At 44.6% G+C, this 10,814-nt stretch overlaps 2 protein-coding genes and 1 long non-coding RNA gene across 3 annotated transcripts in view; 1 reads left to right on the top strand and 2 right to left on the bottom strand.

The window, feature by feature from the left end:
* Positions 1-424: 424 nt before the first annotated feature.
* On the bottom strand, positions 425-3,253 carry LOC135385533 (heat shock 70 kDa protein cognate 4). The gene is made up of 6 exons (XM_064614895.1): positions 3,142-3,253; positions 2,832-3,038; positions 2,080-2,438; positions 1,725-2,002; positions 753-1,665; positions 425-688 (listed from the first exon to the last, which is right to left on the bottom strand). The coding sequence occupies exons 2-6, from the start codon at positions 3,034-3,036 to the stop codon at positions 500-502; spliced, it is 1,944 nt and encodes a 647-aa protein (XP_064470965.1). The 5' UTR covers positions 3,037-3,038; positions 3,142-3,253; the 3' UTR covers positions 425-499.
* A 211-nt stretch (positions 3,254-3,464) lies between these two features.
* LOC135385536 (uncharacterized) lies at positions 3,465-10,693 on the top strand. Its single transcript, XR_010420443.1, has 3 exons — positions 3,465-3,608; positions 9,192-9,364; positions 10,339-10,693. It is a non-coding gene; the product is annotated as an uncharacterized LOC135385536 (long non-coding RNA).
* LOC135385532 (PHD finger protein 14-like) overlaps positions 5,360-10,814 on the bottom strand; it is a 45,380-nt gene continuing 39,925 nt past the window's right edge. The window contains exons 22-23 of the mRNA XM_064614894.1: positions 5,615-5,667; positions 5,360-5,433 (exon numbers count right to left, since the gene is read on the bottom strand). Coding sequence (XP_064470964.1) covers positions 5,659-5,667 — 9 coding nt within the window. The 3' untranslated portion in view covers positions 5,360-5,433; positions 5,615-5,658. The remainder of the gene's footprint in view (positions 5,434-5,614; positions 5,668-10,814) is intronic.

Here is a 10,814-nt window from a genome sequence, read left to right as displayed (position 1 = left end):
CAAGGGGAGTGTCGCATATAGTTCATGGTAACAAACGCGAAGAAACACTGACGGACAGGTCGTCTGTCCCTGTTTCTTCGCGTTTGTTACAATGTTACTCAACCAACACGCTTTAGATCTTCTCGCATACTTCCTCATTGTACGGTCTTTAGCTGTATTACTATGTAAAGAACCAAGCACCAATAAGCATTCAATTACAAGCTTCGACAGATAGTCCCCTTCGCTACGCTCGTACGTGCACCGGTACACATTCGGTGTACCAGCAAGGGTACTACCACCTCGGAGAACAAACATACCCGAACACAAGCAAAATATGCGTGCCCAGAATGCTGATCAGCAGGCATATTTTTTGATACCATGGCAGGTGCAAAGATGAGGGCCAGACAAAAACTGCTGGTACCTTCACATTGAAGACCAGCAGAACTGAAGGTTATCAGGTAAGAACATTTTTATTCACAGAAACAGCGAACTAGAACACGCATCACAGCAAAAACTGTCCTTAGTCAACTTCCTCAATTGTTGGTCCACCACTGCCTCCACCAGGTGCAGCTCCAGCTCCTGGAGCTCCACCAGCACCAGGGAAGCCTCCAGCTGGCATACCACCAGCCTGGTACAATTTGGTGATGATTGGGTTGCACACTTGCTCCAGCTCCTTCTGGCGATGCTCGTATTCATCCTTCTCCGCAAGCTAAAAGCGGAAACATTTTGGCTTGAGGACTTATTCTCTCTCCAGTTAAATGGGTGTCACTTACCTGGTTGGCATCCAACCACTTGATGGTATCCTGTACCTTGTCCAAGATTTTCTTCTTGTCATCCTCTGTGAGCTTGTCCTTCAACTTCTCGTCCTCCACTGTTGACTTCATGTTGAAAGCATAGCTTTCCAGGGAGTTCTTGGCAGAGATACGAGTCTTCTGCTTGTCATCTTCATCCCTGTACTTCTCTGCATCCTTTACCATTCTCTCAATCTCTTCCTTGGAGAGACGACCCTTGTCATTTGTGATGGTGATCTTGTTCTCCTTGCCCGTGCTCTTGTCCACAGCAGACACATTCAGGATGCCGTTAGCATCGATGTCGAAGGTGACTTCAATCTGAGGAACTCCACGAGGTGCGGGTGGAATGCCGGTCAACTCGAACTTGCCGAGGAGGTTGTTGTCCTTGGTCATGGCTCGCTCGCCTTCAAATACTTGGATCAACACTCCTGGCTGGTTATCAGAATATGTGGTGAAGGTTTGGGTTTGTCGCGTTGGAATGGTGGTATTGCGCTTTATGAGGACAGTCATTACGCCACCGGCGGTCTCAATACCCAGGGACAGAGGAGTGACGTCCAAAAGCAGAAGATCCTGGACTTGCTCAGACTTGTCGCCAATTAGGATGGCTGCCTGTACTGCTGCACCATATGCAACAGCCTCATCTGGGTTGATGGACTTGTTCAGTTCCTTTCCATTGAAGAAATCTTGCAGGAGCTTCTGGATCTTTGGAATACGAGTGGAGCCCCCAACAAGAACGATGTCATGAACTGCAGACTTATCGAGCTTAGCATCTCGCAGGGATTTCTCAACAGGCTCCAAGGTTCCACGGAAAAGGTCGGCGTTCAGTTCCTCGAATCGAGCTCGGGTAATTGTGGAATAGAAGTCAATGCCTTCAAACAAGGAGTCGATTTCGATGCTGCGAGGAAATGAAAAAATTCGTTTAGGAATAAGACCTAGAAACAGAAACCTCATTACCTTGCTTGTGTACTTGAGGAAAGAGTCCTCTTTGCCCTTTCACATGCTGTTCGCAGCCGACGTACAGCACGCTTGTTGACTGTGAGGTCCTTCTTGTGTTTGCGTTTGAATTCTTGAACAAAATGGTTCACCATACGGTTGTCGAAGTCCTCACCACCCAAGTGGGTATCACCTGCTGTAGATTTGACTTCGAAAATCCCATCTTCGATTGTAAGAATGGACACATCAAAAGTTCCTCCACCAAGATCGAAGATAAGGACATTTCTCTCTCCAGTTCCCTATGAAATGGAAAAGTTGCACATGTAAGAAAGCCTGTCAAGAGATTGACGATGAGTGAAAGTGAAAAGACGCATGCCTTTTTGTCAAGACCATACGCAATGGCGGCTGCAGTTGGCTCGTTGATAATTCGAAGGACATTCATGCCAGCAATGGTACCAGCATCCTTTGTTGCTTGACGCTGAGAGTCGTTGAAATAGGCTGGCACGGTAACTACAGCATTTGTGACTGTCTTGCCAAGGTATGCTTCAGCAATTTCCTTCATTTTTGTAAGGACCATTGAGGAAATCTCCTCGGGGTAAAAGGTCTTAGTCTCGCCCTTGTAGTCGACCTGGATTTTGGGCTTTCCACCATCGCTGATGACATCAAATGGCCAGTGCTTCATGTCTGACTGTACAGCAGGGTCCTCAAATCGCCGACCGATCAACCGTTTTGCATCTGGAGGGTAACAATGAGGTAAATGATAAAGAACCAATATCGCTTGCAGAGGTGGACAGTAATTATAGGAACAGAATGTATGGAGGTCGACTGACCAGCGTGATGTGATTCATCACGTTGTTAATTACCCTCCATTCAATTTTGCACACTACGAATCAAAGCAGTGTTGGAACAAACACAGCCTTATGAACATGTGCCAAACGACCATATCACCTACAAGGCCGCGCCGGCGCCTAATCAGGAAACGCCGCCCATGCTGCAGTAGGCTTAACAACCAACACTAATTTCCCACTCGTATTTGGGCACCGAATTGAAATTTACAATCTCATTTAGATCTACATTTCAAAACGCTGCAATTGAAAGCATTATATGCTGGTGAAAAATCAACAGTACCGAAAACAGTGTTGTTTGGGTTCATCGCCACTTGGTTTTTGGCGGCATCTCCGATGAGGCGTTCAGTATCTGTGAAAGCCACGTAGCTGGGAGTTGTACGATTTCCCTGATCGTTGGCAATGATTTCAACTTTTCCATGCTGGAAAACACCAACGCAGGAGTACGTTGTGCCAAGATCAATACCAATTGCCGGAACCTTTGCCATCGCTGAAATACAAAGAGGAGCACATGTAGTACGTTCCTGTAGCAAATTTTGCTACATTTGAAGGTGCGGCTCATTGTTAGTCGCATGCATTCAACCAAAACTCACCTGCTTAAGGCCCAAGTAGCTCCTTAAAAATAAATATATTTACAAGAAAACTACGCTGAAACTGCAACGTGATAAAACAGGCCGAAAGTAAGCGCAAAATGGGAAGGCGGTTGGTTTTATGGTTATTTATACTTATACGTCACACTGACATCAGAGAAGAATGTTCTAGCAGCCGTGCGTTTGGCCAATCACATCGTGACGAGTAATTTTGAAACGTGACGTAGAATAGCCAAGTGGAACAACTCAAGGCGACTGGCATGGCACCCCACGTGACTTGTTTTGCTAGTTTTGTATGGTCGCCAACAACGGAAAGGACCGACAATTCGTGAATGTATTGACTCCACTAAGCAGTACAGACACCATTGTGAGGGCACCACTAGCGAAGCCAAAAGCCAAGAGCAGCCGATAGAAGAGAGAAACGAGAAACCTCAGGAAAGTTCGAGAAATGAATGGAGAAATGTATTAGGGTTAGCTGCTTTTGTGTCATTATTTGCCTTGAAACCTCAACATCACTGCGAAAGTACATTGTTACAGATGAATGCAGTTTTTGCATTGACATCTATTTCGAATCGAGAAACATGACCTCGACCTTCGCCTGTTTTCTTCGTGCTGCTCGCAAAACTGCCACGGCGGTGAAAAAAAAGTAATTCACCGTGCTCACGTGCACTACGAAACGCAACACATCCTCTTTGCGATGAAATGTACAAGAGAAAAAGAAGAAATAGTTTTTGGAAACTGAGAAGTAGCTTTATTCGTCAACTGCAGCAAGGCCGTCTGCATATTAACAACCTTTTTCACACTGGGAAATTTGGACTGTGCATTTTCATCAAGCTGTAACAATGATTTGCAAATTTTGACCCCCGCCCGAGTATTCTGCTTAACACCTCTATCCGTAACACCCATACATTATTTGCTCCTAAATGCATGCAGCGTAAATCTAGGGGATATTTCCGAGTAGAGAGTTGAAACAAGGCACCTCCTGGTATTTTATTTTTGACAAAATACTGCCCACGTGATGAGAAGGGCAACTCTACACAAGTACGGTCGTGTTAGAAAAACACAAGCTAAAGCAGGCTTCTGCAGGAGAAAACAAGGAAGCTCCTGAAAAAGATTTACTTCTTCATTGATAAATGAATATAACTAGGTGGATACCAGTTATTGATACCTAGTACTTGTAGAGATGAGAGTTCATCCCACGTATCCAGAGAAAGGCCTATGCACTAGTCAGCAGGAGTCAACACAATAGAAATTGGTTGGTGGAGATTGAAAACCACACTGGAATCAACATTTGGAACAATTTTTTTTATTACTTCGCCGCAAGCTGTCACTTCAGGTTTACCGGATCCATTCATCTCTTTCACAATACTTCCCTGAAGATAACACATTGTGGGTTGCCACTGATACTTGTAAATCTGAAGTCCATGTAGGCAGGAAAGTAGGTCCGACTTTTCAAGTCCCCGTTCTTAAGCACAAGATAAAAGCGTTGTGCGGAGAAACTGTTGGGTTGGCTGTACTCTTTGCAATAACCATCTGCCGCAGCAACCTGGTCCTGTGATCTCTATGTCAATTCCAATGCCAACGATCAAATGTTGCTTTGGTAGGCGGTTAAGTTACACACACGGATGCTGAACAGAATCCTGTTTGCTGAACCCTGGTTGAGAAACTCTGTTCTACCCTATAGTCTTACTTATGTAATTTACATGCATAATATGCCGTGTGAAGTGTCAGGCTGGATTAAGGTTGCACAGAAATAATCTCAGATACGCCTATGACGGCAGAAAATGCAGAGTTAGGAAGCCCCTTGAAGGTTTGGCGGGGAGGGGGGGGGGGGGGAGTGTAAAAGCTCAATGGCAAAACGAGTAATGTCATAGAAACTGGACCCAGTACTTCTTGCCAAATAAAGAGAGAAGAAATGGACACATTATCAGGACTTCTATTATTAAGGTCAAAGATCAAGATATTTTTGCACAATGGAAGAAAAGCTAAAGAGCCGGAAATGACTGAATGTATACACAGTTTCCACAGACTTTGGGGAGTCCTTTTTATTTCCACTTGTGCAGTTGCAGGCTAAAGAAAAAAGGTACTTTTGTCATCACTGTATCATTCCATGCTTAAATTGAGCCATTTGGGAAAATATGCAGTGAATTACTTCTCAGTTTTTGTTCATCAATTATTTATTTGGCATGATCATCATTTGTTATAAAAGAAAGTGATAATGTACATGTAAAATAAGTCAAATTTACTTCTACACTCCTCAAAATGTTGCACCTCTTTACATACTTCTTCTTTAACCTGAAAAAAGTAACAAAAAGATAGTTTGCAACACAATGCATATTTAACATAAACGCACGCTTAAATGCTCATAAACATAATGCACATAATACACATAAACATGCTACTGCACGTATGCTAATGCACATAAACATAAACACTGTGCACGCTTGCATTGATGCACTTCACAACGGATGTTTACCTTGCAGAGTGAGTCCCAGCCAATGCCAATTACAGGAAAGGAATCTAGACCAACTGCAAAGGGTAAACGTGTCTATTAAAAATAAATGCACCTAGATGTAGACCCAAAATAAGATATACTATTAAAGGGACGGTATCGTACAGCCGGGCGATTCCGAAACTTAGCCAAAACTAGTTTCACGAGCACTGTACACATACAACCGTCAAAGTTTCATTCGGAATAACCAAGTCGTTTTTGAGGAATTTGTCGAAACGTGCCGTAAGAGGAGACGACGAAAGCTGTGCTTCTCTCATGCATACGTCACGTATGACGTCGGCCTGTGGGTGCGTCGTCGTTGTCATGGTAATTGTAACTTGCAGAAGCACCTTGGGTTGAGTAATCCCCTTTGCTCTCGAAATGCGGACACTCAGGCACTCAGGCATATACCTCTGCGAGCGGAGAATGTAGTCCGAGCATTGACTGTGGGGTCTCTCATAATGTGGCGCACAATCGGATAAGTCAGGTGTTTTCTTTCCGCGAGTATTTAATGCGGTTTTTAAATAAACACGTACTCCTTCTCCATTTACGTCGTCAGCGGCACTTCATTTTGAAGCATGATCAGTGTACAACGGGGAGTGTAATGGAAGCGCGCGTGATATATTTTTGGTCGGAGCTGTAATGCGACGGCGTGCGCCGATGGCCAGCGACTTCAGATTTGTGATTGTGGATGGGGATGTTCTGCGACTTTTAACTTGTCTCTGAGGATTAACATAGTTGTTCTAAACCACCATGCTTGCCGCTACTTAGAATGCGCATTTTTCTCCTGAGAACTGAAAGAAAATGTACGAGAGTCGCCGCGGTGCCCAGTAACTTCTGAAAGTCGTCTGCTCACTCCGATGCACTAGCGCGCGCAAAAGCAGACGATTTCTCTATCCTATCACGGACTTACCCGCAAGGCGACGTGGCCGTTCTTATTGTTGCCAACACAGATCGCGGCATGCTCTGCAATCTTTATCAATTTAATTCGGTTATTTAATAACTGTGGTGTGTTTTGTCGAGTAAATTAGCAGTATTTCATTTTCAACAAAGGGCAATCGAATGGTACACTTTATGAAAGGGGCAGGGGGTACGAGACCGTCCCTTTAAAGCTAAAGACAATTGGAAGTACAGGCCGTGTGCACAAAAAGTATACCCACGTCTGTGCATGCAATGCTATGTGGGTATACTTTACCTGCACACACCCTTTAGATGTCCCTGTAGGACATTACCATTTGCTGATTTTCATAGCACATAAAATACAAAAACAAATGCCTACATGTCACACACAGCCACAAAACATCTTCCTGCTTGATTGCTCATTGTATCATTCCCTTTTCAATCATTTCTATGAGAAACATTTGTATGCATCAACATTTTCACGAGCCAACACCAAATGAAGATCACGAAGAATCTAGTTTCCTTAGTAGGCAGCTAGATTTTGTTGGCAGTAGCCACCGAGTATTGGCTCAGTGCTTTCAAATGCCTGATTTTTGGCCTCTGACTACGAAGCTCTTGACATCTATGACCGAGGAATTCTGATTTCAAAGTTCCTTGTAACTGGCAATGTTGTCTGTCATAGCTGAAATTGCACATTCTAAACTACCGACCAGTGTACTCACATCTTGGAATGAGCCGTGTGCAATTTTTTGTCTCCAGTATTCTCTAAATTTCAAAGTTGGCGATTCAAGTGCAAGAAGATGCAGAGTGATAGACAGTTGGTTAATTTGGAACATGACGGACCAACGTGAAGAAGACAAGGACGGACGTAGCACGGAGTAACGCCGTCCATGTCTGTCCTTGTCCTCTTCATGTTGCTTCGTCATGTTTTTAGATACATGATTACCAATAATCATGATACCCATTAAATTTGATGCTATGCACAGTAACACACAACTACGAAAAAGGGTTAAAACTTGGGAAGGTTGGTAGCTCATATCCGAAATCTATAAAACACTCAGTGCGGGGACAAGGACAAGGGACAAACACAAACGACTTCAGTGCAGTTGTTGTCATCTTCTATTGAGTTAGTCCTTTGTCTCTGAACCTGCACTAAGGGTTTTATTGATCTGGAACGTAACTAGGGTTCCGAGTTTTCACAGTTTACTTTTAGTGGACATTTTCCTGGGTTTTCCTTATTTTCTGTGCAGAGTTCTTAATCTTTCTCAACTGAGTTAATATCAAACATTTGAAAAGAAACAAACAAACAAAAAAAAACGACTCTGAAACAGCTTGGGCCTACTCACAAAAAGAATGAGAAGCTGCCTTGAAAAACCCTTATGGTTGTGCAGCAGAATTTCTAGACAGTTCCAGTACCGAGAAATAGCTCTAAATGACCTCAAACTGCCCTCATGTCAATTAGAGTCACTAAATAGGTTGCCCTGTTCCATAGACTCCAATGCCGAGATGCCTGTGGACAAGGGTGGAGTCATTCACCTGCATTACATGGATGCTTCAGGCATTCGTTCATGAAAGACTTGCACAGAGGGTTTGGTTCCAAAGAGCCATCCATCTGTCACAGTATAACAAATATCAGTGTATGGACAGTGTGGATTTTAGTGTTTGTCAATCGTAATTGGGCTTGATATAGGAGGGGTGTTCAAGTCAAACAGGGACTTTCTGTCTCCTGAGTGTACAAATGACTCTCGCTACCTCTTTTTCGTCATTTTCACATGAGACAGGCCTCCACGTTCACCACGTGGTGGTCCAAAGTTTGTGCAAAACAGAAGACACGTGCTGGACAAGATGGCCGACAACGAGGTGAGCGCGCACATCGAACAGCAAATTGTCATTAAGTTTCTCGTGAATGAAGGCGTAAAGTCATCTGAACTTCACAGAAGACCTCAGGCTGAGTATGGCCATGATACACTTAGCCGCAGCAAAGCGTTTGGTGCAAACGGTTCCGAGACGGCCGTACATCAGTGCGGGACGATCCCGGCCGGGGCGGCTCAGAGCCCAGTGTCAGAGTTCCTGAGAACATCCAACTTGTGGAGCGCCTGATCCTCAAGGACAGACGGACAACATGTCTCGATCTGGCTCGAAAGACGGACCTTTCTGTGGGAACGTTGAACACTATCATTCATGAGCACCTCCAGTTTTGGAAAGTTAGTGCCCGTTGGGTCTGGAGGCAGCTCTCCGTGTTTGACCGGCAGAGAAGACTGGAAATCTACCAAGAGCTAAGGTACCGTTTCGACAATGAAGGACAGCCATTCCTTGATCAGATTATCACGTGCAATGATCAGATATCACGTTCCTTAGGGACCGCCACTTCAACTGCGATGACGAGGTCAATAATGCGGTCTGATCATGGCTGCTATGCACCAGTAAGGATTTCTACACTGCTGGCATCCAAGCCCTCGTGAAACGCTGGGACAAGTGCATTAGTGCAGCTGGAGATTACGTTGAAAAATGAAACTAATTTCTCGCCTGTAAGTTCATCTTACTTTTGCGAAAAATGAAAAGTCCCGGTTTGACTTGAACACCCCTCGTAGCAGAGTTTTAAAGCGGTATCCATGCTGGAAATTACAGACCGAATGAGTGTCCTTTTTTATGGTCGTTACAGCAGTCCCACCAAGGAAAGGCAGGTGGTGTGCAGTGTCACAGGCAAAACATCTGCTACGAATGTCTAAAAGTGACTTTTACTATGTGATTCTAGAGTAAAGAAACACCGCAAGGGACAAAATCCTCAAGCCCCCCACACAGACACTTATGAGTTGAATGAAAGGGATTTGGAAGGTAAGTTTGGAAACCGTTGCATATGGATGACCTAGGTATTTGTGACTAGGGAAAGTGAGACACGTCGTGCGGGTATCGTAGAGGTCCCCGTGTCCCAAGGTGATAAAAGGACCGAACGTGGGAAATAAGGACACTCTTCTCCATGGTCATGTAGACGACAAGTGAAAGTGGTTTGAAGGGGGAGTCCGTGGCATCGCTCCACCAGGGAAAGTCTGAGGAGTGTTGGCAGTATTATTGTCTGTGTGCAAGTTGAACTAAAAGTTCAGGATCAAGATAGTGCAGGGTGCCGCATAAGGAGTGAATCAGTTTGTACGGTTGTGACACGCCGTCGCCGAGTCGAGTTTACGTCGGCGCCAAAGAGGCCGTCAAAGACATTCCCTTGGGCATCTTTTGCGTCGACATCAGCGTCGACATCGCCGGCGTTGTGTGCTGACCGTGACCTACTAGATGATAGCGACCATGTCATAGGCACCGCTTCCCAGCGCCGCATTTGGAAGCTAGCGGTGGCGCTACTCATCGGCCCGGTTATTGCTTCCTCAATTTCTGCAATATTTTGTACTTCAGCTTACCTTAGTTTTTTGTGCAAGCGGTGGATGTCCCACGGGAGGTGCTTCTTTCTAAAGTTGATCATCATCATCATTCTACGCGTTTTCATAGGAGCTGTTGCTGTCGTCTGCTACGGTAGTCGTACGTCCGCTTCTGCGTGTTCGAAATTCATATTTCTATTGTCCAATCATAATGTAGATCTCGCAGACCGATGAGTAGCGCCCCTAGCGGATCGTGCTGACGGGCTCCTCATAGGGATGACCAATTATGACATGGTCGTTATAAGCTAGTAGATAGCAATGCTTGTTGTTGTTGAAGCTTGTTGTGATAGCCAATGTTTGTTTGCTACATCAAAGCGTCTTCACCTCTACGTCAATCCATCACCCTCCACGCTACTCGCAGAGTCTGAATCTTTATATTGTTCACAGATTTTGGGTGCTACGCATCAGAATCCCAAGACACGTGACACCACCCTTGTCGCGGGGCTGCTAACCCATGATACAAGGCAAGTCTCGACACAAAACGAAATGAACCTCGTCAAACAGTCATCAGGCATGGCTTTTCTTGCTTAGCTCTCGGTTACTGGAACTCACAAAGGCAAAGTTTTTTTGGATAAATCCGAATAACTTTAAATTTTACTGGCATATATTTTTGGATTTTGTCGGATAAATTTGAAAACCCGGAACACTACACATAATGTAAAATAAAATATGGTACAGCCTCGTTTATTCAAGCTCGCCAATGTGAAGGTTGCCCCAGTATCCTTAACAGATTCCAGATAGCTCGATACAAATTGCTCAGTAATTAGTGTGCTTCAAATTTGACATCAAGTGAGTGGGCTCTTCTTGTGGTGCTTCTCATACGGACAAGTCTGTTTCATACTGTGCACACTAAAACGGTACTT

The sequence above is a fragment of the Ornithodoros turicata genome, chromosome 2 (assembly GCF_037126465.1).
Source record: "Ornithodoros turicata isolate Travis chromosome 2, ASM3712646v1, whole genome shotgun sequence".
Lineage (NCBI taxonomy): Eukaryota > Metazoa > Arthropoda > Arachnida > Ixodida > Argasidae > Ornithodoros > Ornithodoros turicata.
The sequence above is the reverse complement of the archived record's forward strand: the minus strand, read 5'-3'. Positions and strand labels throughout refer to the sequence as shown.

Excerpts from the sequence above, each read along its gene's own strand:
- LOC135385533 (XM_064614895.1), bottom strand. The coding sequence starts at position 3,036 with ATGGCAAAGGTTCCGGCAATTGGTATTGATCTTGGCACAACGTACTCC. Across the intron at positions 1,666-1,724 it reads TCCTCAAGTACACAAGCAAG|CATCGAAATCGACTCCTTGT; the intron begins GTAATGAGGTTT and ends ATTTCCTCGCAG. Across the intron at positions 689-752 it reads AGTGGTTGGATGCCAACCAG|CTTGCGGAGAAGGATGAATA; the intron begins GTAAGTGACACC and ends TTCCGCTTTTAG.